At 50.0% G+C, this 26,096-nt stretch overlaps 9 protein-coding genes and 1 non-coding gene across 10 annotated transcripts; 6 read left to right on the top strand and 4 right to left on the bottom strand.

Annotated features, from left to right (window-relative positions):
* Positions 1–2,104: 2,104 nt before the first annotated feature.
* Positions 2,105–2,812, top strand: LRP88_04019 (uncharacterized protein; the record flags this gene model as incomplete). Its single annotated transcript, XM_083240607.1, has 1 exon — positions 2,105–2,812. The coding sequence occupies one exon, from the start codon at positions 2,105–2,107 to the stop codon at positions 2,810–2,812; it is 708 nt and encodes a 235-aa protein (XP_083103897.1).
* Positions 2,813–3,525: 713 nt separating this feature from the next.
* LRP88_04018 (uncharacterized protein) lies at positions 3,526–4,149 on the top strand (the record flags this gene model as incomplete). The annotated part of the gene is made up of 1 exon (XM_083240606.1): positions 3,526–4,149. The coding sequence occupies one exon, from the start codon at positions 3,526–3,528 to the stop codon at positions 4,147–4,149; it is 624 nt and encodes a 207-aa protein (XP_083103896.1).
* Positions 4,150–4,260: 111 nt separating this feature from the next.
* LRP88_04017 (uncharacterized protein) lies at positions 4,261–5,193 on the bottom strand (the record flags this gene model as incomplete). Its single annotated transcript, XM_083240605.1, has 1 exon — positions 4,261–5,193. One exon carries the CDS (start codon positions 5,191–5,193, stop codon positions 4,261–4,263), a length of 933 nt encoding a protein of 310 aa, XP_083103895.1.
* A 1,064-nt stretch (positions 5,194–6,257) lies between these two features.
* Positions 6,258–6,339, top strand: LRP88_04016. The gene has a single exon. It is a non-coding gene; the product is annotated as a tRNA-Gly (tRNA).
* A 320-nt stretch (positions 6,340–6,659) lies between these two features.
* LRP88_04015 (uncharacterized protein) lies at positions 6,660–9,078 on the top strand (the record flags this gene model as incomplete). Its single annotated transcript, XM_083240604.1, has 2 exons — positions 6,660–6,705; positions 7,004–9,078. 2 exons carry the CDS (start codon positions 6,660–6,662, stop codon positions 9,076–9,078), a joined length of 2,121 nt encoding a protein of 706 aa, XP_083103894.1.
* Positions 9,079–11,821: 2,743 nt separating this feature from the next.
* On the bottom strand, positions 11,822–12,684 carry LRP88_04014 (uncharacterized protein; the record flags this gene model as incomplete). The annotated part of the gene is made up of 3 exons (XM_083240603.1): positions 11,822–12,201; positions 12,249–12,316; positions 12,374–12,684. 3 exons carry the CDS (start codon positions 12,682–12,684, stop codon positions 11,822–11,824), a joined length of 759 nt encoding a protein of 252 aa, XP_083103893.1.
* A 2,078-nt stretch (positions 12,685–14,762) lies between these two features.
* Positions 14,763–15,478, bottom strand: LRP88_04013 (uncharacterized protein; the record flags this gene model as incomplete). Its single annotated transcript, XM_083240602.1, has 3 exons — positions 14,763–14,971; positions 15,124–15,322; positions 15,374–15,478. 3 exons carry the CDS (start codon positions 15,476–15,478, stop codon positions 14,763–14,765), a joined length of 513 nt encoding a protein of 170 aa, XP_083103892.1.
* A 4,017-nt stretch (positions 15,479–19,495) lies between these two features.
* On the top strand, positions 19,496–20,972 carry LRP88_04012 (FAD-dependent oxidoreductase; the record flags this gene model as incomplete). The annotated part of the gene is made up of 2 exons (XM_083240601.1): positions 19,496–20,085; positions 20,138–20,972. The coding sequence occupies 2 exons, from the start codon at positions 19,496–19,498 to the stop codon at positions 20,970–20,972; spliced, it is 1,425 nt and encodes a 474-aa protein (XP_083103891.1).
* Positions 20,973–21,502: 530 nt separating this feature from the next.
* LRP88_04011 (uncharacterized protein) lies at positions 21,503–22,168 on the top strand (the record flags this gene model as incomplete). The annotated part of the gene is made up of 1 exon (XM_083240600.1): positions 21,503–22,168. One exon carries the CDS (start codon positions 21,503–21,505, stop codon positions 22,166–22,168), a length of 666 nt encoding a protein of 221 aa, XP_083103890.1.
* Positions 22,169–22,551: 383 nt separating this feature from the next.
* On the bottom strand, positions 22,552–25,576 carry LRP88_04010 (uncharacterized protein; the record flags this gene model as incomplete). The annotated part of the gene is made up of 4 exons (XM_083240599.1): positions 22,552–22,557; positions 22,619–24,504; positions 24,565–25,064; positions 25,122–25,576. 4 exons carry the CDS (start codon positions 25,574–25,576, stop codon positions 22,552–22,554), a joined length of 2,847 nt encoding a protein of 948 aa, XP_083103889.1.
* Between the last annotated feature and the right edge of the window lie 520 nt (positions 25,577–26,096).

Genomic DNA, 26,096 nt, shown 5'->3' with positions numbered 1-26,096 from the left:
GCGATCTGATCAATCCACTTCGACACTGATGCGGCTAAGAGAAGATATTCAAGATGAAGAGAGGTGCAAAGTCAGGCTTAAGAATGAAAGCGAATGCCGACCTTTGAAGCTCCAGAGCTCCAAAGTTTGGGACATGCGGGGGTGCGAAGTTCGAGATATTTCCCAATCAAGATCTAGCTTCAGCGACGCGCCTTACTCAACACAGCATTGATCTGCAGCGCGAATGCTTACTTAATGGAGAACCCTTGACGTTGATACGGTGACGTCTGTTAGCGTTGGAAATTGCTGAAAAGGGTATTAACTCGAACACCGCCAGCTTTGAGGTTCTGCTCTGCCCGAGACCGCGTCATGATATCACGTCGACTTATCGCACCGGAGTTGACCGCTTGAAATGCACCCCCCACTGGCTGTCAAGTATCCCCATGGGGATGTAGATTTGCCAAGGCGCGGAATCAGTTGAGAATATTCCTGGGTTCGACAGCGGGACCAGGGTTGGTTTGTTCTCCATTCTCATACAATGCTGCCCACTGATCCTCTCACTGTCAGAGAGAGCGGCAAATCCCAATTGTCCACAAGTTATCGTATTCGTCAGTTCTAGTATGGTCTTCGGCCGTTAAAAAGTAGTCCAACTAGGCCGCACGGTGGAGAGAAACCTCCATCTGGATAGAGTCCATACAACGTATCTCATTGCCCGGGTTGTGATCCAGATCAAGATAGCTCTCTAACTCCGCAAATGTCCGCGGTTGAGAGTGCTACTAGATTTAGTATAGTTCCAGGACGCAACCCTTCCAGCAACCAATGGGTTGCAAGTTACGGCATCCGAGGTTCCGGCGACGCTTTTCCATGTTAGCAAGATAACAGATAAGATGTCATCGTATCTCGATAAGCCCTTATCTGTTATCGCCCATACTCAAGCAAATAGTACCGGTTAAGCAGCATACATAACATCTACCGGACACCATCAACAGCTATGCAGAGCCAAGTCGTACTAAGCGGAAGAGCCGTGATACTATCCATAAAACTTACCTAGCTTGTAGAGCTTTAATACACAACATGATGGCCCATGCCAATTGATTGCCTAACTGTGGGAGAAGCCATGCGATGGTGGCTTCCCTACCCTATAACGACCGGATTTTGACCCAGAGTTGTTCCTCGTTCCTATCACAAGCATGTCCCATAGATGCTTACGAAAACTCCTTGGCCAGTTTTGTGAGTGTATATTAAAACCAGTATCTTTTTGGAACTTTAATGCGGTTAGGTGGCCGTGGTTCAACTTGGCCAAATGGACATGCCACAACTGTCGACTGAGAATTTCTTTGAGCGTACAGCACAAATCAATCTTAAGACACCTGCTCGATAGAACGTGGAGAGTCCTTCGAAGCTTAATAATCTACTATTGCCTGACATCTGTAAGGTGTTTCATCCTACCAATTCAACTTTCGCATGATGAGCCAACATCTCTTCACCCGCCCTCCCCTAACAATTCTAATCCCTCATTCCCTTCTATTGCATCGCAGCTGGGGCTCCGGACTGATATCCAGTGGTCTCGTTCCCCAGAGCACGGGACGATGAAGATGTTTTGGTCTGGCCTTGTTGTTGTCAGCCACAATTTCAGCCTTCGCAAGCTGACAACAGCCCCAACATTAGCTCCTGATAAGAGGTTGACTAGTCCAACTTGCGATTGAGCATACAAGCTTCCCCTGTCCGAAGCAAGCAGCCTCTGACGTCAACTACCCCCAGCGAGGAGAGATCGTCGATTCAGACGACCTGGCTTGGACTAACAAGAAACTATCGAAAAGTATCCACATATTCGCGCCAGATTCAAGTCGCGGATTGGTTGCGCAAGCCGTTTAATGTGAGTTGGCACACCTTGCTCCCAGTTTGTCGCCGCGTTAATAACGATCAGCAAGGCAACAATCCCTGTGTTCCTGGACTAAAGATGCATGTTGGGCAATAGCTTTTGCTAGCTGTGTTCTTGAGGCTTGCTGACGCCAGCTTAGGACGGCGTCAGGGGAGATTTATAGGAGACTACCGGCTGTCGTCCTTTTCTCAGCAGCTCTCATCTCTCGTTCTCCACTGCAAATCGCACCTGTCACTCGTTACTATGGTCTCCTCCAAGCTGTTCACTGGCGTTCTCGCCTTGCTGTCGGTTGGCGTCGCTAATGGAAAAGTGTGCTATCCCACTCGTTCTACGACGTTATCAACAACAGCTGAAACCACCACCTCGACTGCCGAATCTTCGACGGTCACCGAATCGTCAACTGCAGAGACCACCATTTCTTCATCGATTGAAATCAGCACATCTTCGACCATCGAGTCCTCAAGTGTCGAAACTACCACTGCTTCGACTACTGATTCTTCATCTGCCGAAACAACCACATCCTCCACTACCGAATCCACAACGGCTACATCGACTGTCAGCACTGATGCGACAACCACTGCGACAACCTCTTCAGCTGAAACATCTTCAACCTACATCACCATCACTTCGACAACGGCAAGCTCGACCGAGACCGAGACCGCAAGCACATCCACATCGACTTTCTTCCCTGCCGGTCTATTCCCATGCCAAAATGATGCGGACTGCGATCTGCGTGGCGGCGTGTGTGACCCCATGCGATGCGGCTGCATCAACCTGATGTGCTACCTCAAGACGACGACGATGGCGACAATGACCACAACCGCCTTGCCCGAGTTCGCATGCGGTAGTGATACTCAATGCGTCGGTGCTTCGTTCTGTTTGGATCAAGGAGCCAATATCTGCGCCTGCGTCAACGCTCTATGCATCGTGACGCAGGTCCCTTTGCCATAGACAGTGGGTAGTATGTGGTCAGCTGTAATGTCAAAATCTGCAAGACAAGCTGGTGAGACTATATATATAGTTCTTTGAGGAAATTTGTAACTAGTCACGCTGTATCTGAGCCTCAGCTGTAATTCAGATAGACGCATTGCGAGAGTCAACCATATTGCCGCGACGAGATATGTAATTTGATATGACTAGAAGCCATTGCGAGATGATATTGTCCAGAGTGTACTCGATGCGGTTTCCTGATTTCTCATAACTCGACGAACAGTATTTACTGACTGGTTATGACATCTTGGTTTACTGAGTCAATTTCCTTGAGGATCTGCCAGACGGACACTGGATCACCCAGAATTAGAGTCGATACTCTCAAACCTATTTCCTATCATGCGATTCCATTCACCCTCATGGATCTGTTGGCCGTGTCATTTAATATGAGCTTGTAGAGCTATCGAGACCGCATTGCTAAGTCCGGCTTACATAGGTAGGGACAGAACCGAGGTTATTCCATATTGGCTCTTGGCCTTTGATTCTATTTGTAGCTGCAGTCGGGTTACGTGATGCACATTCTTGGCTCATGCAAGTCACTGCATTTGTCAGCTTCGGATGGGCTCGCTTAAGAGGAGGTCATGCAGTTGGCCACAAGGTGTTGGCTTCTTGAAAGCTTCACTGTTTCCTAAATAAATCCAGCAACGCCATTTGACCGCCTTCAAATCACGAATATGAGTTACGCCGAGACCTTTGAAGCCGCGTTCTCGGACCCTAAGAACACGGCCATCACTACCCCGGATGCGGATGTAAATGCCATCATTAGCAACAACTACACTGTCGATGAGCCATTTACTTATACCAAGTCCCTGCTCTGGGATATGGAAGTGAAGAAGGCGCTGGGCCCAGACAAATATATCAGCCACGTCATCCGTCCCGGGAGCTTGAAGGTAGTCGACCATACCAAGGAGGGCTCTCTTGAGTACTTTGTGCGCATTACGGACCAAAGGATTTGGAAGGATCCCGATCAGTACATAACAGTTATTGAGCGCGTTTGTCTCGATCATGTCAACCAAAAGGCATTCTTCCTCGGAGTGGCAGAAGCTACTCTTCCCGACGGCACCAAGATCACGAGCGGGGAAAAGCAGCCATTGTTTCACGTCGAACACTGCGCGGTTGGAAATGAGGAGAACCCTGTCAACACTTGGCGTATCGTGCATCTCACTGAAGAACGGGATGAAGATCTCGTCAAGGCTTTTGATGGCATGATGCGTAATCCATTTTTGAGACAATTCAATGAGGTTTATATACGGGAGGATTTGGGAAGGCAGTTGGTTCGAAAGGATATTACTACTTGAAGTTAATACTCTCTAACTGGATTTCGCTTGACGGTCTAGATGCCTGGGATTCTCAGAGCTAGTTCCAGCTTTTAGGATAGGTATAATAGAGTACACCTGATCCTGAACCTCTTATGCGGTCGCAGGCTGAACGTTGGTCGTTGTGTATGTCGCACACGTGTTTCCTGCGGCATCAACCGTCATCTGAGCCAGATCATCATGACCGCTGGCACAGGCACCTCCAGAAGCCCTCAATTCGCCATTGCTGAAAGTGACAAGCTCAATACCCTGCGCATTGCAGTCCTCAGCGCGGAAGTGCGTTCCATTAAATCCGACACAAGCTTGGACGTCAACGAGGTCGGGCCGGAATCCCGCTGTGAATGTTCGCTGAACGCGGAGTGCGTTGGCACCATTGACAGCGGATGGAGTGATTTGACGGTCGATGGCTTCGTTGACGCATGCAGCATCGACGATTTCGCCGTTGTTGCGGAAGGTGAGGCATTCGTTGCCTGGGACGCCACCGATTTCGGTGAAGACAACCGTCTGGCCGTTGGCTGCCTGATCACCACCTCCATTGGTATTATCGCCAGCTGCGCCGTCATTCCCAGTGGTGTCGTCAGCTGCGCCGTCATTCCCAGTGGTGTCGTCAGCTGCGCCGCCTCCGTTGGTGTTGTCGTCGGTTGCACCACCTCCGTTGGTAGCATCATCAGCTGCGCCGCCTCCATTGGTAGTGTCGTCGGCTGCGCCGCCATCGGCTCCAGTGTTGTTATCACTGCCAGCATTGTTGTTGTTGCCGTCGTTGTTTTGCGGAACATCCCCATTGGCACCACCGTTGGCGTCATCGTTGCCATTGCCATTTCCATTGTCGCCGTTACCATTTTGTGGAACATTAACGTTGCCATTGCCATTGTCGTTCTGCGGCACGTTGCCGTTAACTGGAGCAACACCGTTGCGAAAATTGCCACCACCGCCAAACCGTCCACGGAATCGTCCGCCGAATTGTCTCGGCTGAATGGACATGGCAGAGGCCACAGTGAGGAAGTAAAGAATCGAAACAGCCTTCATGATGACGATCAAAGAGTGTAAGAGACCGGGCAAATGGGAGCGAGTGAAGTGAGAGAGTAGAAATGAAGGTGGGCCGGCCACAGAGAAGCGAATAGAGGATATGAACAGGAGAGATGAGAAAGAGTGTGATGATACAAACAAATTCAGACTACTAGATACAGCGACTTATATAATCGAGTTTTCAAGATGCCCCTTCGCTTCCCAGTTGACAACTCTGACCCTGTTTCGCATTCGTCGCAACAACCCCTGCAACGTCACACTAGCATCTGCCGTCGCATCTCCAAGCCAAGCGATCATCTGAAACTGGGCGCCAATCTCAGACAACTATTTATGGATTAGAACAAGAGACTTTTCCAACCCTGGACATTTGACCGATGGGGTTAAACTCGAGGGGCTGGTGCTGGGCAACTTGGCGACCTCCTGCTTTAGCCTGTATAGGACGTCTGGCACACTGGATCGAACATTTGAGGCAGGTTTTGCTTTAGAATGTTCTATTCGCTTTGGGAACGCGTTTCTTTATTTTCTCTATACGAGCTGTCAGCCGCCCAGACTAGACAGTGTCAGGGAGACTGACCTAGTTTTCAGGGCAGCCTCAAACGCCAACAGCATCACCATTGCACCTTCTCTGAGACTATTCTAATTTTCCTCAAATTAGAAGACAATTGAACTACGAGCGGCGAGCTATAAGCGCTAGGAGAACAAGACAAGCGCCCTGTGGAAGAAGCGACAGGGTCGAGTTGGTTGCTAATAGGCAAACTTGGCTTACTCTAGAAGAGGTAGTTTGTGTCCCTCCTGTGACGACTACAACCTGCAGGTTTTGGCACAGAACAGTGCTCTCGAGTCATGGAGTTGCATGTTGGATATGTTTAGAGGACCTCGATGTGAAAGGCTTTCACCCAGGTCAACACAGTCAATTTCCAGCTAGCATGAACACAGTAGCACCAAGAGCTCAACTGCCATTCCCTCTCACACTCTCAGAGTCCATTCCTTCCTCTTGGAAGACACTGTCTGCATCCACCACCTGAGGCGTGGTAGCGAGGCCGTGAGATATCAACAACACCAAAGCGTAATTGGTTTAGTGGTAAAATTCTCCGTTGCCATTCGAGTAACGTCGGGGAGCCCTGGGTTCGATTCCCAGATTACGCATAGCAGCGAGGCCAGCGTCTCGATTTGATCTTTTTGGCCTTTCGCCTCTCTTTTTGCGCCATGGATTGAAGTTGTGAATAAGACTTCAACGCCGCAACTTGCTCCCCTCAACCTTCCTCATGGAGAAATTCTGCCGGGTCACTTGTCTCACCGCCTGCCTAAAGCAGACAACAAGGCGTGACTGGCGCGTGAATCTGCCTTGGCTGCCTGCCACGCATCGTGAACGGACATGCTTTTTTGACCTGTGAATTGTTAACATCTCATCAATCGTATACTACCGAAGGGACGATCCTCTGTGAAAACTCTGCTTGACTTCAAATATGACAGGGCGAAAGCTGTCCAACCCTGGAGAGGGACCAGGACCCAGTAAGTGGGCGGATCCGGCCTGAGTATACACTCCGCTGACAGCACGAAGAAAAACCCAAGACCGAGACAGAGATGGGAGCTGGTGAAGCTCAAAATCACTCAAGAACTAAACCTGTGGATTCTTGTGCTAGATGGTGCGCGATAAAGCCTGATGGATCATTCTCATGGGATGAGACCAAGATCAAGTCCTCACTGTCCCAGGAGGAACTCGGGAACCTTGATTGGATGCGAGATGTGATTCAAGGAGGAGTACTTAGTGCTCGAGTATGCCCTCTGATCTTTGGTACCTCTCTTCTAGACGCGCCAGAGACCGTCCGATTCCGCACCTTGTCATTCTTCTCAGAGCTGTTGGAGGACCCAAACGGCGCTTCCCGGCACAAGACGTTGACTCCCGTTCAGCGCAAGATCATTGCTGTTGGTACCCGTGACTTGTACATTGCGGAAGCAAAAGGTCTCTTGCAGCAGCCAGAGAAAGTCGTTCTCCAAGGCATGGTTGACTTGGTTGATCAAGATCTTGGAGTGACGCAGCTCGGCGGACTCAACATCTCATTCTTCCCATCCAAGGAGTTCAGCGTCATAAAGTTTATCGAAAATCTGGATGAGAAGATCGGAAAAGAGGCCTTGGAGCTGTATGCTCAAATCATGCCTACGCCCAAGTTGTTCGCCGTCTTCGTCAACCCAGCTGATCTCTCTTACCACAACTTTGAGAACATTATTCACCTGGACTCCTGGTTCGAGTCAAACATGTCATCAGTGAGGCCTGAACAAGCTCTGTCCTTGGCTAATGCCACACAAACAACGCCCGGTCGCGAAGTCTTTACCTGCGACTTGCAAGGCGACATGCTCACCCCCTTGAAAGCTTTGTCTGAGCTCGACTTGTATGTTTCGCCGTTGAACAAGACTACACGCGGCGGAGACCGGTTCATCTTCCACTCATCGATACTCAGCCAAGTGCTCACCGAAGCCTTGCAATCGAGCAATGTTCTGGACAAGCTTTCCGGAGGTCAACTAAAGTCATCGTTTGAGTTTGTCAACTACGTCTTCCGATGCAACCGATTCAACACAGACGATTCCCACTTCCAGAGCCATCTCGATACACCGTATTATGACAGCTCTCGGTCTCAAATTTCCAAGAACACTATGCTCATCAACTTGACAACGGGCCATAACGATCCTGCCCTGCGTATCGAAGATGTCTCATTCAATGATGTTCGAGAATTCACTTGTACCATCTTTGACCAAAAATACGAGCATGAAGGCTGGCCGTTTTTGGATGGACAGAAAGTCTTCATCCGCACCGAGCTTGTTTTCAGGGACGATCAACTGGAACACAACAAAGAGATTGCTGGGCTGTTTGCTGAGGCCTGTTACATGTCGTGGCAGAGCATGTTTGACCAGGGCCTGTCCTCTTATGCCAATGAGTGCTTTGAGAGGGCAAACTCGCTGCATTGGGCACTTGAAAAGGCTGCCACCCGCCCACCGGTCTACTTGTCGAAGCAGTTCCAGGGGGTACGGTTCCTTACAAATGGGTACAACTACTGGTTTTTGAAGAGTGGTGGAGTCACCCCGAAAGAATGTGCCTTGGTGGCTGTGCTCGACTATTTCAACTGCAAGACTGGGGAGAAATCGTTTCAGTCATTGGTGGCATCGACAACGCTTCAAAGAAGATTCGAAAGCACTGATGAGCTATGGACCTCGTTGGCTGCTGGTGAAGTCAAGGGAAAGACAAGCATCAGACACCTGACGAAAACCGACGTCGAATCACTCATCAAAACAGGACCCAGCAAGCCTCTGGAATGGCAGCTAGAAGATTGGGATGGCGAGCCTGAGGAACTCGAAGAATTTGAGGAAGACGGAGATGGCTGCTGTCCTATGCATTCATTTCCCATGTTCAACCCCTGGAAGAACAACGAGATCATGGATGTATACGATGCATGCTGCGACTATTCTCGGCAGAAGCTATTCGGGGCACCACTTCTCATACTCAACCAAGAAATTGTTATCAACCAGGCGAACATCGAGATTGACAATGAAAAAGTCTTCTTTCTTCGGTCCCAGAATAGCAAACCTCTCCCTCGAATCAACTTCGCTGCCTGCTGGGCCGATGACATACTCCCCTCCGAGTTTGTCTTGGTTGGAGAAGAAATCGAGGCACCTGGAATCATTGTTCCGCCTCTAACATTTCACGAATTCGCCGAAGGATACCAATTCAGTCTCGACTTTTTCCGCAATGATTGGATGGTCAAGATCGATGAGCAGACTATCCCTCTGCCTGATGTGTCTGAGAGACCGGAGCCTGATAGTGAGTTTCGGATCAGAGTGGACGATCCCTCAGAAAAGATGCAGCAGCTTTTTGATGACCCTTTTGAATAATAAGCCAACTGTGATTATTTCACCGTTTGCTTGGTGTTTAGCTACCAAGCCAGATCATGCCGTCTTCGGTATGACAGGAAATGGTGCTGGAAGTCCAGCTCGCCAACGGGCATGGGACATAGCCAGTAGTGCTGGTGTTCAGGATACCGGATCATTTGCAAAGCTTATTTGGAGGAGTGAATCGTGTTGCTGGTAACTGCAAGTGTTTTGGATGTGGTTGTTGAAAGATGGCGGAGGGGGCATGATGAGTGAATCAATGACTGGCTTTTCATTTGTTCGGTGAAATTGTGGCTGGAGCTATCTTAATGACACCGCGGCGTGATCTATAAACTTGAGCCAGCTTATCGTCTCTCCTTTACTCAAAATTGATACAGTCCCGTGAGAAAAGCCCTGGTTCTCACCAGTACACGGTTCCCGGCCATGCCCAAGTGGAGAGAAGGCTATCGCCGTTCAGCTGACTGGAGCGACTGTAAGACATCCATCCTGATTATCTGCTAATGAATCCCCCTTGCCTTTTGATGGAAGTGAGATTTGCCCATCTGACACTCATTTCTCCCGCCCTGTTTAATAACCAAGGCTTTGTAGACGACCTGTTGACGTTCATGACCATTGGGCCTCCACACAATGAGGGGGTCGCCCTGTCGATTATTGGCACTGTAGCGACCTGATTCAGCCACGGTTGGAACATCTGGTTCCTTGGTCAATATCTATTTCTCACCGTGCCAGTGAATGAGATTTTTTACAAAGGCTGGATGTAGGCCATCGTCTTTTCCCTCACCACCTTGGGGAGTTTGATCCGACGCTATTGGTCTTTTTGCCGAGCAGGGGATTCCAACAGGGGAGATTATCAACAAGAGCAGAGAGAACACTAAGAAGTGACCTTTCTGACTTGATTAGAGTCACGAGGGCGATGGCAGTTTGCAAAGATTTGCAGAACAAAGAAGTCCCAGAATAATGACAGTCACAGGCAAGAGTGACTTAAAACTGTGGTCTTTGTCAGTATGATGGACTCTTTGAGACTTTTTCAGAGACGTCACTTATGACAACAAGAAGAAAGAGGAAACGTCGCGTGTCTGTGTGAAAACAGTGATATCGAGAGTACGAAAGCTTTCATCCAGGTAGACGAGGGATGCAACAAGGATAATCGTGACTAGTGACACAATATCTTTCAATGAGGAGCGGTCGTTGGCAAAGATAAAACAAGAGCCTTGTGAACGACTAAGACGTCATTGAAAAAGAAGAATACTTTGCGCTTCTGGGGCATAGGTAAATCATGAACAAAGAAGGCTCAGTCACCTGAGCAAAAGAGCTTGGCTGCAGATGGTGTTAGGATCTAGGCTATCAAGAAGGCCGCGTGAAGGAACCCTGATTAAGGTACCAAGTGTAGATACTTAAGGAGCTCAATTCCTCTCATCTCTACCTCTGGTAGATGTAGTAACAAAAAAAACTACAACCACGAAGAAACCACCACGGAAAGCTCACCACGACAAAATCGGCACAAAGGAGTCACCATGTGTATTGTCTACCGAGACCTAGACCTCTGCAAGAAGTGCGGCCATCAGATCTACTCCCGGGAGGCAGAGACGCCATGCGGATCAGACAAATGGGGCTGCAACAAGCACCTGCTTGTGAGTACCCTCAAGGTGGATGAGTCCCAATGTCCCAAGTGCGGGGAGGAAAGGAAGAAGAAAGAGGAGGAGGAGGAGGAGGAGGACAGCTGAGCTGATCCCAGGCGAGTAGGAATCAGCCCTGGTTATCACCAATGCACGGCTCGGCTTGCCCATGCCCACGTGAAGAGGAGGCCTTCACTACTAACATTGACTCATTGGACGTTGAATGTTCAGCAGGATAGGAGAATATATCTTTACGTAGGCAAATCTCAGTTCCATTACACAGCGAGGGGCATCTTTGTTGGCAGATAATCAGTATTGGTGTCGTACAATGACTCAAAGCTCAGTAGACGACCCGGTGACGTTGATCTTTACGCTTCAGAGAAAAGACTATGAATAAGGGGTAGAAGGGACTATGAATAAGGGGCCGTCAGTGGGCGAAAGAGCTCCATCTTTGATTATCAGACCAGCCGCGTAAGGAAACACTGAACAAGGCACGAAGCCCAAATACTTAAGGAGCTTACTTTGTCTCGTCTCTAACCCTGGAAGCAGATAACTTTACCCAAACAAAAACGATCACAAAGAGATCGTCATGGCACCCACGAAGAAATCGCCATGTGCATCACCTACGAGAACGAAGTCGTTTGCCAAAAGTGCGGCTTCGTGGTCAACTTTCAGATGAATGAAGCGAAATGCGGATCGGGCAGACCGGATTGTCCCAAGCGCATGATCAAGGGTCAAACCAAGGTGAATGAGGATCAGTGTATCAAGTGCCAGGAGGAGAGATACAAGAAGAAGCGGAAGAGGGGCACTTGAACTGGAGCAGGGTGAGGATGTGCCGCTGGGTAATCATGTTAAGATAGCAAACAAACCACTACTATGAAGTATTAAACTTATCTATTCGTTCGTTTGAACATGTCCTGAGCCCACTGTGGGAATTTGAATGTACGAAAGTAACCACCTTGTAAGACCTGGGGCTTTCAATGCTATCTGCCAGCTGAGCAGCGGCAAGAGACTCGGACGTATCAGTATTTTGGACACCACTCGTTGTTGAATTATGTGGATTACATGGTCCAGTCTTGGGCATTAAAGTCTTGATATCTCATTTAATCATCTTCTCGTAGCTGTATTCATTACTGTCTCACAAGCTCATCCTGAGACCCATGCGACCTCGCAGGCGTCATAGGCCGCTCCAAAGACTGCATCTCCAGATCAACCTGGACATAAATCTTTCGACTGGACGCCTCGTCGTCGAACCGATCCCTATCTTCATCCCCCACCGTACTAGAGCCCACGCTCTTGTGGAAAGGCCGTGAACCTGCTGAAGTGTTGGTCGTGATCGTTGCTCTATTCGATCCCGCGTATGGCACGACTTGGGCAGCGGGAGGTTGACCGCTCGATGACTCGGTGTGAAATCGGTTCTTGAGAAGTCTTCCGAGGGACGGTAGTGAACTGGCGATGATTCCTACTCCGGATTCCACTATTGACCAAATAACAATATTTGCGACGTTATCTAGATCATGGTTAGCTGAGGCCTGAAAACCATATTCGTTAACTCACATAGGTAATCCTCCGTTCGTGTGTAATACTTCACATCGGGGAACCTGATGATTGTCGCAATGGACGCACTATTCAGTCAGCATATGCCTCGAATTCGTGAAGCGAGAGTCAATAGCGGGACCTACAGAACACCTAGTCCCAGGATTATAGTAATTAAAATCTTCATTGACGTCTTCATGTTCGTCTTGTAGAGCATGAATCCAGGTAAAATAGCGCATGTCCAGTCCGTCACGACGGCACCTGTTGAAACAAGATATCCGAGACTCGCGATGACAACAGTTGGAGAGCATTTTCCAGGGTGGCCCCAAGCGGCGGATATCGGTCGGCAGATAACAAAAAGGCCAATAATGACGACGGTGGTGGAGAGGGTTGAGAATATCAGTGTCGCCCAGATGATGATGCGGTAGGTTCGTCCGACGGCGATTCGGAGGAGCATGACGCAGATGGACCCCTTGATGAATAGTAACGAGCAGCAATAGATGACCTGAAAGTAATAGAGAAACTGCCAATGGGTTGTCAGCAGGTCCTTTGCGATGTTGGACGCGACTCACTCTCCGGCCGTCACTCTGCATTTTGGCATTCAATTGTGCATCTCTCGTACCAATACCCGCGTATACCCCCCGGGCAACGACGCCTGTAACACCCATATATAGCATCTTGACCCTTGCCATTAGCCTTGGATATCTCAGGGAATGTATGCTACCTACCCATCCAATTACCATGAGCCAATCATCCACGCCAAACACCTTGTGCTTTAACCTGACCCAACATCTCAAAAAAATCACTATTACGACGGGAAACGGAAAGAATAACGTGAGGCCGAGAAGGGTGCGTCCGATGCCGGTAGGTTCTACCGTCGTCGCGTTCGGATCGACTGCCATGGAGGATGTGGCAATAGCTTCACTTGGAGAAGAGGAGGTGAGAGAACGACAGCAATCTCTTTTTTTCTAGAACCTCGCCCCCCTCGGCCATTTAAAAACAACTTTATTGTTTGCTTGTGACCGCGATCTACAGTATCGTAGGTACTGTTCCCCGCGCGCCTCCTCAACACCCAGACTCGACGCTAGTGCTTCCTAGCTCAGCCCATGGCACAACGTGTTTGGCTGGGTTTTATCGGGAACACCCATTTGCTTGGGGCCATGACTCGTACCGCGGGGGTGATGACGCTGTCGTCGTCGATCCCGCTTGTTCTGTTTGGGCGAAAATAATAAAAGATTGTGGGCTTCAGCTTTGCTTTGTTTAATATGTCTCAGCTGCTTCACCGCTGTTTACAAAAACCAAAAAAAGAAACACCCTCATTTCATTCCCACGAGGAGGTTCAGTTTCAGAAGTTGAGGCTGACCTTGGGTTGGATCGCGCTCTGACTTGCAACGTGGTTAGGTCTTACATATTGCCCGTGCAGTAGCACAGAACTCTGAAGACGTCACGAGCCAGGACTCGAGACAATGTAACCCGGAGGCTCTCGGACCACGAGTAAGGAAAGTCTCCAGCATCGCCGATTCGTTGATTGCGTCGGAGACGCGTTCGCCGACCCGAGCACACGGTAACGCACCCGATGAACCGTCAAGTACCGCCTGACTAGCAAGGGGAACGGACCAGGACTGGTATGAATCTTATTTCGACTTGAAGAATTATTAATCAAGGGACTTCTCGTCTCATGAGGAAGCAGTGTCATGCACATTAGTAAAGAACACGATTCGATCGCCGAATGTTCAAGTTGAGGCAATTAGACCCGGAAATCATGTGAAACCTTACCCGATTGCCGATTAGGGCAAATTTACACGGCGCCACCACTTACAATTGCAGTAAGCGGTCAGGATGGGTTTAGACTTTGTATTCAATGAAGAGGATCTGAAACTACTCCTGCCATGGCCAAGTTCAAAATAATTCCCCGCGGCGCCGGGTGCCTCCCGGAGCTAAGAAGTTGAGCGTCGAAATTCGTCCGCAGGAGAGCAATTTGCGGCTTCTCGTTCAGTCTAACCTCGAAGGTGATGGCCACACTGGTTGAGGCTCTTTTATGTGGCTAGCCAACATTCAACATTCAAGGATCTTCTAGTTGGCTTGAACCGTATAGCAGTTGTAATTATAAGAGCAGTATCTAATCTACACGTACAACCTCAAAATCGATATCGAAATCCTCCCTCAACATGCACTCCTACTGGGCAAGGTCAAGCAGGTAACTCCCGTGGAGCATCACGTCCATCAATCTCCGATGCTTGCAAATGTTGAGCCGTTGTAGCCGACAACCCACCCTTGCCTACATCCTGGATCTCTTGCGTAGGTGTGACAGGAGGGGCCTTCTCTCGTGTCCTGCGCCACAGAGTTGCCGCAAAGCAGGCCATTCCGACAACGCCAAAGGATACACCAACACCAATACCAGCTTTGGCGCCCACAGTGAGCCCCTGACCTGACTGATTGCTGTTTGGCACTGGGGTTCTAGCCGGGGTTGCGGTTGGAGTCGATTTTTGTGTTCCAGTGGACGTGCTGCTCGTTGTCGAACTTGTGGATTCCGTCTCACTTTCTGATGAGCTGGTTGAACCCGTCCATGATTTCGGCGTTGGTGTAGGCGTTTGTTTTGGAGTTGAGCTTGAAGTTGAACTTGAAGTTTCGCTCGAGGTTGAACTCGAGGTTGTTGGTATTGGGGTTCGTCTTGGTGTCGATCTCAGTGGTGTTAATCTTGGCGCGAGCTTTTGCATCGATATCATCGTCGTTAGTATCAAAGCCTTTTCAACTAGGACTCGAGCCAAGATGTTGGGTACTTCCGTTCTTGAACTCTGCACAGCAACATCGCCGGTTGCAATTGCAGACGGGGCAGAAACGACCAAGATTGCAGTCGATGTCTCCTCTTTTACTTCAGATTTGACACTCTCCTTACCCTCTGGTCTGCTAGGTGCCTCTTCGCACTGACCCCTCCAAGCATTCTGAACTTTATTTATCTCGTTGGCATCGCACAACACGATGAGACAAGGTGCGATGGCGGGGCCGTGCTTTGTTCGGAAGTCGAGATCGCATAGGCATGTACTGTGAGGCAGGTCGCAGCCAGAGTTGGGCACATGTTCTTTGATGCAATTCACCTAGAAGAAGATGTAAGTAGAGGTTTTTGGTCTTGGGATCGGATTACTTACTGCGCAATCTGGCATTTGAGCCGTCCCAGCATCTCCATTATCACTACCATTCTCGAGGACCAAGATCCCACTCAGCGAAAACAGCACAAGCGATAGAGTCCGCATAATGAAATTGAAGATGAAGAATGCACATAAAGATCATGGGAATTTTGAGAGACAAGAAGGAGGCTCTGTTTATTGAGGGGAGGATTTGCCTATAATCCCTGCATTCCTCTGCCATCAGGCGTCCTGGCAGGCGGATTACAGGAGGCATGTGAGGGACGCCTCGGCGTTCTTGTCTGCTCTCGTGGTCCATGGTGTATTAAGGGAAACAAATATCAAGACAGAGCCACCGGCGATGAGTGCGGCAAGGCCTGCCGGACCCAACGTTTGAAGATGTCTAATAAAATTCATGTTTGTGGCCTGTCGGGCTGAAGCAAGCCTGAAGTGGGTATGTGGGCAAGTAATCCAGGACTTCTGTTGAAAGGGGATGTACTGGAGCCAGACGGTAATTATAAGCTGAACTCCAGCCATAAGCTCAGTAAAGCCTTAGACTCCTTGAAGGAGCGACGGTTGTGGACTCAATCCACGAATCAGCCTAGGTAGATAAGACAGCATGCGATGTACAGCCACCACAACATACGCACTCCAGGGCACAATCACCCATGATTCCATCATCAATACTGCTTTTCGGAGGTGCGGCGCAGGTTTGGGGCACTATTAGCTAATAATAGGCTGCCTGCAAGTGCTCGGCCTCAGCCTGATTTTGAAACCTGAGGTTTTGATTCGATCGTGCTTTCGATCGCCCGATTGTGGCTCGATGAGGTGAGACAGCCAAGTCGTAGGATTTACCTGGCCTGCGGTAGGCAAATTGGGGGGTCAGGAACGCGCCTCGCGCAGCAGCCTTCGTCAGATGCCAGCCGAGATTCTAGCCGAAATCGTCGACTTATTAGGCGACAGCAAGCCAGCTCTTGCAAATCTTGCCCTCGTCAACAGTGACTGCCGGTAGCTTGCCCGCACCTCTCAATTCGCCGAAGTCACCTTCGGCTACAGTGCCCGGTCGAAGGGGCTCTTTGCCCACTTGGTGAAGGTAGCCGGGAGTCAAGTCACCAAGCCCTCGATTGCTGCTTGCGTACGAAGGGCCACCTTTGCTGCCCATCCATGCAGGAATGTCGACGACGTGCTCTGGGCCATGAAGAGTACATCATTGTCTAAGGAGGACATCCAAACGTACATTAAGCCCGCTACCTGCTCGATAATCTCGTCGCAGATCCGCAGGTTTCTGAGATCTGGTGCCTGAACCGAAACCAGGATGCTGCCCAGAAATAAGTCCAATCTGCCAAAGACAAAGGCCTGCGAAATGACTGGGGCAAGAAGGTTAAGTTCGTCATAGTGCAATTGGGGCTTCCGGACTTTGGACCTGGAGCAACAGACTATAGAGCGCTTCTGAAGCGTGCTACGCATGTTATCCGTACGAGGTCCCTCTTTCATCCAAACCGTGGACGACAAGCTAACGGGGTCACAGACAACGCTTGGCAGGTAAACTTCAATCTTTCAATCTAGTCCTTCGAGAGTCAGATCGCAGGTGTCAGCAACATCATTCAATTCTGCTCTGAGGCCAGAAACCCGGTGCATGTGTGTTATATCTCTTCCATCGGCGTCGCTACCAACTGGTCCGCCACACATATTGGTCCTGTCCCCGAAGCTCTGGTTCAACACACCGCTGCCCCTGGGACTGTATACGGGGCTTCCAAGATGGTGGCAAAGAATCTCCTTCATCAGGCCGCCAACTCTGAAGTTCTGCGTTTGACAGTCTGTGGTGTCGGACAGATGTCCGGTCCAGCACTGTGTAGGGTAACCCACGCACAGGTGGTTGTTTCAGAGATAAAGAATATGGGAATAATTCCAAGTTGAGACTCGCAAGCTCGAAATAGCCTCGTTGGTGTTTGCTCATTGAGGTGAGCGAGGTTGAGTGCGCTCATTCCCCGTGTGGCTACAATGATCTTTGATGACCTTTGACTAACGTGAGGGGAGTCACGTGCAGAGTTCATCAGCGTCTTCATGAGCAACACCTCAACGAAATTGTGGCTGATGCAATAATCTCCAACGCCATGGTCAACGTCCCCGGCAGAAGCAGAGGCTGCGCGACATGTCGGAAACGCAGGGTCAAGGTGCGACAAATTTGATTAGTACTATGTCCTGCTATTGACATCCCACAGTGCGACGAGTCCCTACCAGAATGCCTCGCTTGCGTCCGCATGGGGTTGCCTTGTCCGGGCGCGCGTACCGGGACATTCTTTGTGCACGCTGTGCCAAGACCTTCCTCGAGTCATGGAACGTGTAGTTCGACACCACGGCTACCAGGCCCTCAACCATCACGAGCCAGTGCATTTGACCAGCTGTTTGTCTCACATTTTGTCGAGTCCTTCTTCGGTACGATGAAGCCACCTCCGACTCCAACAACACCATCCAAGATATGGCTGCACGAGCTTCCCGTGTTTCTAGCCTCTCAAGAGCCATCTTCAGCCCAGCCAGCCATTCGTGCGGCATCGATGATCAGCTATGGCACTCTCACAGGTGATGTGTCCATCAAGACGGCCGCTCGAAAGTGGTACGCCGAAGCACTGCATCATCTTCAGTGCCGAATTACAAAGGGGAACGTCGCTGTTGATGAGAGTATCATTTGCGCCGTCGTGATGCTCATTCACTTTGAAACCTGGGCTGGTACGAGCCAAAAAGCCTGGCTTCGTCATCTCAAGGGCGCGGCAATGTTGCTTCAGGTGGCAGGGCCGGAGAGTTGCCGTGATGGTTTCATGCATCAAATATTCAGTCATCTACGGTTCCAGATGGCAAGTATCCCCCATTGTAACTACATCAGAGAGGCTAATCGCTACCAGTTTGTCGCCGCTATGACTGAAAATGAAGTGCCTGTCTTTGCATCACAAGACTGGATGACAGTCCCTTTTCAAGTCTACCCAAAACTCATCTTTGACCAGCTCATTGACGTTCTGTTCAATCTTCTCAAATGCCTTTCGGTTGCAGACCAACTCATCAAACCAGACTCGAGCGGCAACCTAAGGTCGACCCTCGATGCTCTCATCCGAGATAGCATGCTCCAAGCCTCCCAGTGGTGGTCAGGGTGCATAGAGAATAGCCCTTTTGGACAAGTATCACCGAAGCAAGGATGTGGCCCAGACGAAGGTCAGCTACTGCGGACATACACGTCGGTTCCGGCCGCAGCCTTGTGCTCCCTCTATGATGCGGCGAACATGATCACTTTTCGTCTATTGCATCTCGTGTCCTCTTCAGCACCCTCCCATGACTTGAATGTCAGGCAGCATGCGGAGTCTATCCTTTCGGCGAGTCACTTCATCGACGAAGTGTCTGGACCTGCACCAGACCGTGGGTCTATCATGATAACGCTACAACTGAAGGTTGTTAGTCTATGGAGCCCGTCATCTGAGCAGAGAAATATGGCACTCGCGTTGCTTCAAAGGGACAAGCATCGGGGAGGAGGACTCTCGGATATCGCTACCGTCTCCCACGAGTACTTTGCTGACGTGGCGGCTTACATTCTCCAACACTACCCTAGCGAATGATGGGGACTCTTTATGGCTCGATGACAAGCCATATTCTCTCCTCCTGACCGGTTGCCGCGCATGAGTATTACGAAACTCGCTGTTATCACAGTCGATGGTGACAGTCGAGACTCGCTCGGGGCAGACAATGCTTGTCGGTCGTGGCGGACTAGTACCGGCACTAGCCAGTCCAGGGGAAGAGGCTAGACTGGACAAAGTTAGCTTTGCGAGTTAGCGGCCTTTTCGTGCATGGGGCTACAGCGAGGTCTCATTTCACATCCAGCTGGAGGCCAAGTCCAGTGATCGCTGTGAGTGAACAGACAATACAAAGAGGCCCTCTTTCAGCGTTGCTCAAAAGCGAAATACTTCATCTTCAGTGTTTCTTCGCAGCTTTACCTTGATACAAGGTATTGGCTCAAGCATAAACCGGGTTTTTCTTCTGGTTCGTCCACGTCCACCACTCCTCCACCCTCACCTATTCTTTAGAGGTCTGCTTCCTGTCAAGCCCTCGTTTTCTCAACTTTTGGCCCAAGCCTTGAATTCTAATTGCCCTCATACAATTACCATGAGAATCGTCATTATCGGGGCTGGCATTAGCGGATGCGCTGTGTATCTTCAGCTTAGGAAACACCTGAAAGGAGATCCACACATCACCATTTACGAAGCATACGATACTGCCCGAGACACCACCGCAGACAACCGCGAACAAGGCCCAACGCACTCATCAACCCTCATTGTCGGGGGTGGACTTGCCATAGCGCCAAATGGACTCGGTGTCCTGCGCCGCCTAGATGACGACCTCCTCCGAGACATCACGCGAAACGGCTACGTTACATCTCACTCCAACCTGAAAGACAAAAATGGCAATATCCTTGTGCGAATGGAGCCTGACCTCGTGTCGGGTATGTACTCCGTTGCATGCAGTCGCCATTCGCTCTGGAGATGTCTTCGCGATCGCATCCCGGATAATCACATCGTCAACAAACGGGTGTTAAATGTGACTGCCAATCCGGAAGGGAAGAACACTGTTCGCTTTGTCGATGGCAGCGACCCTGTTGAAGCCGACCTCGTCATTGGAGCTGACGGCGTCCGGTCCATTGCCAAAGAGGCTCTCTTCCCAGATGCTAAAGAGAATCCGTACCCCCCAAACTATGAGTATGTGAAGTCTCCGGCCAATGGTCCATAAAACTTGCTGACTCTATTCTAGGGGGCTTGTTGGCATCGGAGGTTTTGTCCCGGCTGACGATGCTAGGGAAAGTGTCGACAAAGGATCCATCAACTTTGTGTTCGGTGGTTGTGGTTTCTTTGGCTACTTCTTCTCTGACAGTTCTCCATCTGATGCTGAACGTGACTCCCCTTCTCATGTATGCGAGCCGGGTGATTCTCTCGCCTGGTGGTCAACCTATGAGATCAAGGAATGTCCTGATCCCAAGTCACTGGACATGGATGACGTTATGCGCCAATTGCGAGAAAGACATGGCCAGTGGAAGGATCCAGTGGTCCAAAGCGTCCTCAAGTCCGCTCACATCCAGAACATGTATCCAACCTGGACGTCACCGGAGCTTCCAACCTGGGAGCGCCACGGTGTTGTTTTACTGGGGGATGCTGCACATGCTCTCCCACCCACTTCAGGCCAGGGCGCATCTCAAGCTCTGGAAGATTGCGAGGCGTTTGCCCTTTTCTTGGCCCATCATCTCAGTGATAGAAGTGAGCAGGACGACTCCTCGAACGATGCATCTCTCAAGCAGGTCATCAACAAAGCGGCCAAACAGTACATGGACCTCCGTCAACCACGTGTTAGGGGTATACTCAAGGCAGCACAGAAGATGCAGAACTCGAAGCGCACGATGGGAGCTATTCAAGAGTATGCAATGTACACGTTCATGAAGGTCATCGGTGAGTTATACCATTGGGTGTACTTCTGGTATGGTGCTTATATGATTGCAGGCTTCTTTCCTAGTCTTGCAACAAAGCCGACCCGGATAGTGATTGAGTACAACGTTGCCGAGGAAGTCGCTCGGGTTCTTGGTGCTGAGAGCTGAACCCCCAAGCCGGACACTACTGGTGTCAACGTGGAGCTGAGACGGGTGGACAATCCACTTGCATCCTGTGATATCGATACAGGCTTGATGAAGGAACTTGACGAAGGCATTATTGTGCAAGTATAGTGGCCTAAAATGGTAAGAACTTTAATGTAGTGTATGAAGAGTATAAGTTGCATCACAATATGACAGATTGACAGTCGTTTAGCCTTTGAATGCTTCATCGAATGATTCCAAACAGCGGTGAGAACATTCCAAGACTGCTCCATGCTCGGCTTTTCTTGTAATGAGCAATGCAATAAAATCCTCATCTCAGTCCATAAAGATGAAACCCATTGCCTTGTTCGTTATGGTTTCATCATGCTGTGTTGGTTGCCAACCAACAGCACCGGACCCAGTGACCTTGCTTTGACCACTACCATACACGTTGTTTTACTCGTACTTGTCCCCTAAATTTTTCTTTAACTTTTTCCATACTCAAAGCCCAATTGTCGCCCCCAGTCTTTTCATTTAATTCTCTTTCCTCGAACATGATCTCCACTTTCGTTACCTCCCTCATCCTACCTCCTCGAGACGGAAGGCTTGCGGTCGCAGTCCTTGGGGCCGAACCCACCGCAATTACGTACCTCATCCATGGGTGTCGTACTGAAATCCTCGACCTAAACGAATGCGATGGGTCAACTGTTACTATGACCCTGGGGCCGTGGGCCCGTTCATCCTCACCTTCTGAGCCTGCCATCACGGGCGTGTTTGACGAGTTCGCCGTCTATGGGTACGAGGGAAAGAACATGACGTACTCTCAGCACTGTGAAATGAGCGGGATAGTTGCTCAGGCCTGCACTGTTATCGACGAAGGCGCCATCGAGGACCCAGTCACAGAGACTTTGAACCACGAACCTGGGAGAGACAACGAGGAGTTTACATTTGCTCCGTACCCCGTTACTATCACCCAGGGCCTGGGTCTACTTGTCGCCGCAGAGTCATCGTCGTATAAGAATACTGAGACATCCGGCACTGATGATTGCGAGCCTGGGGCCACGACGAGCGAGTCAGCTCTTACGAGGGGCTCTGCAAGTGAGACTAAGGCTTCTGGAAGTGCGGCAGCTCCAGAAGAGACTTCGGCCGGAGCCTCACGCATTCCTTGCATCCTTGCTGCGGTAGCTGCTGTTATTATCGCGAGCACCGTGCTGGTCTGACGGAAGGATTGAACGAGCAAGAAGTCCATAGCTGGTGGCGAAGGATAACGTTTTGATTTAGATATCATGCTTGTATTTCCCACCTCATGTCGCTTGAGTTATTAGTTAATCTCACTCCTCTGGATTCGTTCAACTTGAAGGCTTTGGTGTAACGCTTTGTGGTCATCCGAGTAAAAGTCATCAGGGCCTGTACTTGATTCTGTTCCCAAACGAGTCCATACTACGCAGCATCAAAGAAGTGAAGCAATGAAAGTGTCTCAATGTGACCTCCTCCACCGAACCTTCGGAATCATCTCGCGTCCCCGACAAAATCTCCAAATTCCAGGAAGCATCATAAGGGCGTACATCCAATTCTGCCCCGTATACGTCGCTATTTCGGCACTTTAGCTCTAAGATGTCAAGAGAGAAATTGTTAGCAGACTCACCAAGAAGATGTATCAATATACCTACCAAAATGCCCATCGCCACACCCACAGCCATGCCTATCGGATTCCAAGGCATTGTTTGCAAGATTCTATCCTTGTTTGGCGGATCGAGCTTGATGATCCAAGCTCTGAATGTCATCTCTTCTTTCTGTCCTTGCGTGGTGATTGTCGTGATCCTGAACCACGGCTTGTTGACCAAACCGGAACGCAAGAGCAGCTCGATCATCAGTCCGATGTTGGCTGTTTGGTTTGCTTTCGAAAGAGGGGGAGGTATCGACCTTGGATTGAGATTTTGCCGAACCAGAACCTTGCTGAGGTAGAGTTGAATGATACTCTGTTTCTGTTTGTAGTGTGCTGCGCAGCACCGAATCCCAGCTTCAAAGAATTGTCGTCTGCATTGCAAGAAGAGTCGGATGAACCGCAAGTCTGGCTCCTGTAGCTTGCGGTAGAAAGCCTTGGCGATCACAAGATCAGTCATCCAAAAGATCTCTTCTTCGGTATTGAGAAATGTCGGGTCATTTTGCAGCTTCCAGGAAGGGTTCTCGTACATGCCCCTGAGGGTCAAGATGAAAAAGGGCGAACAGTACAGCTTTTCCATCAACTTGAGTCCCAGACTAGCTGTTTTCCAATCATCCTTCGAATGGTTCTCGGCAGTATTTCCTTCGGTGGTCCCATGTCGAGGGGGCTTCAGAAGATCTATCGGAAGCGGGAGGCTCTCAAAGATGTTCAAGAAGACGTAAGGCTCCTTATCCAATCTTCCGTCGATACGGATTTGCAGCAACTGCTGTACCTCCGTATCGGGCATTGTACGACCGTCGGCGAGAGTGAGAATCTTGCTAGCAAGGATGAGGTTGGATGCCATATCACCAATGTTGCATCCCTTGGAAAAATCCACGAGGCGTTGATGAACATCGGCTTGCTGCAAGAAATCTTTGGTCAGGCGATGTGTGTACTTAATCTGCCGAGAACCACGACTTGCTTCAACGAAGCCTCCGCAAAGATTGGCGAGCCGACGACGAGCCGAGACGGCACGAGCACTCTGAGCAGCCTCGTCAAAATGCTCCAGACCTGACTTGTAAAGTATGTCTGCGAATTGAGGGTCCCTGAAGTAGGCGTCGAGGAAGGAGTACCCTATCAAGTCAAGATCGAGGTTGTACTTTTCCAGAAGATGCAGCATCAAAAGAGTTGATGATGCTTTCAGTTGTCCGTGTTTGCCATCTCTGATGTTGTCAAGTGCCTTTGAAAGAACGCCATTTAATGTAGGTGGGATATCACCCAACGCGATTTGGGCGAACTCGACTTCTGTTTGGGCAGATAGCCATTCGTGAGTAGACTTCATGGCGAGTGCAAGCCAAAGAAAGTCGCCCCCTGACTTGACAGGCATCTCCTTCTCAAGAAGCTCAACCGTCTCTTGATTGACATCATCCAATTGATGAATCCATCGAGTGACTGAACGCTTCATATCGGAATGTGTAAGTTGATGTAGGGTCATGGTCTTCTGGGCCGGGAGATGTTCGAAAGCTGGGTCTTCTCTGCTAGCCACAGACAACTTGACGCCCAAGTCCTGCCATGCTTTGAGTTGAATGATTAAATCGTCCTGCCCTGGCTTATTGGGATTCTGGCTCTCGTCAAGACCGTCGATGAAAAGACAGACACAGGTTCCAGACTTGACGGCCTTTTCGAAGATACTGTTTAGTGCTGAGCTCAGTGCGTTTCTGGCGTTTCCACCTCCCCAGTGGGCGATGGACTTGTCGTCCAACTCGGCTTCAGACAGCCCCAAGTCAGAGACGACTTCAGGATGCTGGTCGAGCAAGTCGTGGAGAAGTGTTCTCCGAAGACCGGTGAGAGTCTGCTGGTCGCCTCCGACCAAGTTGGAGAAGAAGTGTGCAAGACGGATGACTTTCTTCGAGTCTAGTGAGATGCGGTTAGCCATCAGATCTTATTACGATGTAAGAAGCACTGGGGACTTACTGGATCTCTTATCGAGCTCCCTCATCGTTGTATGATGACTGAACAAGTACTCCATTAGGATGGACTTCCCTGATCCCGGCTTCCCCCGAATGTAAAACGTCCCTCCCTGTGATGCAAGCCAGTCCGCAAAATCATCTCTAGTTCTGTACTTCAACATCTGTTCCTCATCTCCGACCTCATCTTCATCCACGCCAAAAGCCCAGGGAAATATCCCTCCATAGGGCGTCAGCTCCTCTTGAATCTTGGCAAGCCGCTCCTGGACCTCATTCCGAGGATGCCGCATCTTGTCGTATTCGAGAATGTTCAAGACGCGAAATTTCCGGATCCGCCAAAGTTCTTGTTGTTGCACTCGTATAAGCTTTTGGATCCGCACGTCCCCGTACACTCTAGTGCAAGCGGAGAGGCCTTCATTCAAGGATTTGACGACATCTCGAATGTCACTATAACCTGTTTTGACGTTTCTGTCGGACATCAAGTCACACAATCTGTCGACTTTTGGTCTATTATCAAGTCAGTGACGTGGCTTTCATGCAAGATCACTTCCGGAGGCTAGGTACCTGACAAAGGTAGTCAGCGTCGCGATGATGTGATCTTGGTAACCATGGAGATCGTTCTCTAGCTGCAGCACTTCTTCGTCGCGACGAATGGTTTCCCCAGCCTCTAGGAGCCCTGGCCATGCTGCTTCTCGACCCTTTAGCTCTGCCTCTTTGAATTCGGTGATGATGTTTGAGAGTCGCCTTGATAGTTCTGTGATTTCCCTGCCAAGTCTGCGCAGATCTTTGTTGCCGGGGTTCGAGGGGCTAAAGCCATTCAACTTGTTGTGAGCATCTGATAGCTCGCCTATGACATCCCCAACAGTTTTGTGACCCACCAATCCGCCGATTTGATATGTATCTCGGGGGCCATGGGAGAGGTCAGCGGCGAAAGCAAGGAAGCAAATGATACGGGACGTCAGGGCAGTTGCTTGGACAGCCTCTGTCGCGACGTGCAAAGTGTTCATAGGGATACACATTTTGCCTTCGTGATGCCCAGGACGAAATCGATTGAAGTGGTTGAAATCTTCCCGCGTGAAGGACGCGACGTTTGAGGGACAGTCCGGGGAAATTGTCACCTGACGCCGCCAAGCGTTTCAAGTTGATCCCTCGCCTTGTCTAAGCCCCCAGTGTCGCCTGGGCTGTTCAATGCGACAACCAACGGATGGTTGAATTGTGGCTAGCAACCCTGGTTCCTTTAGCGTTGCACTGTTCCATATTGATCAACCAGCTCCTGAGCGAGCGCTGGACACTTTTGTCTTATCTCAATCAGCCAAACTGATGGAGGAGCCGTGCAACTTAATGAGGGCGTCGCTGGTATCCATACGTCCCAAAGGCCGTACTTATTGGGATCAACCCTCCCAACAAGCCAACCAAATACAGCAGTATTGCATTCGAAATGGCACAAGAAAGTAGTTAAAACTCAAAGCTATCCAGCCACTGAGAGGGGCGAGTCTGCAACGAGCTACAGTCATCTCAAAGGGAATTGACTGGCTGACG

The sequence above is a fragment of the Fusarium phalaenopsidis genome, assembly GCF_050370095.1.
Source record: "Fusarium phalaenopsidis strain FUZ10S chromosome Unknown contig_32288, whole genome shotgun sequence".
Classification (NCBI taxonomy): Eukaryota; Fungi; Ascomycota; class Sordariomycetes; order Hypocreales; family Nectriaceae; genus Fusarium; species Fusarium phalaenopsidis.
Note: the sequence above shows the minus strand (reverse complement) of the source record. Positions and strands in the feature narration are given on the sequence as shown.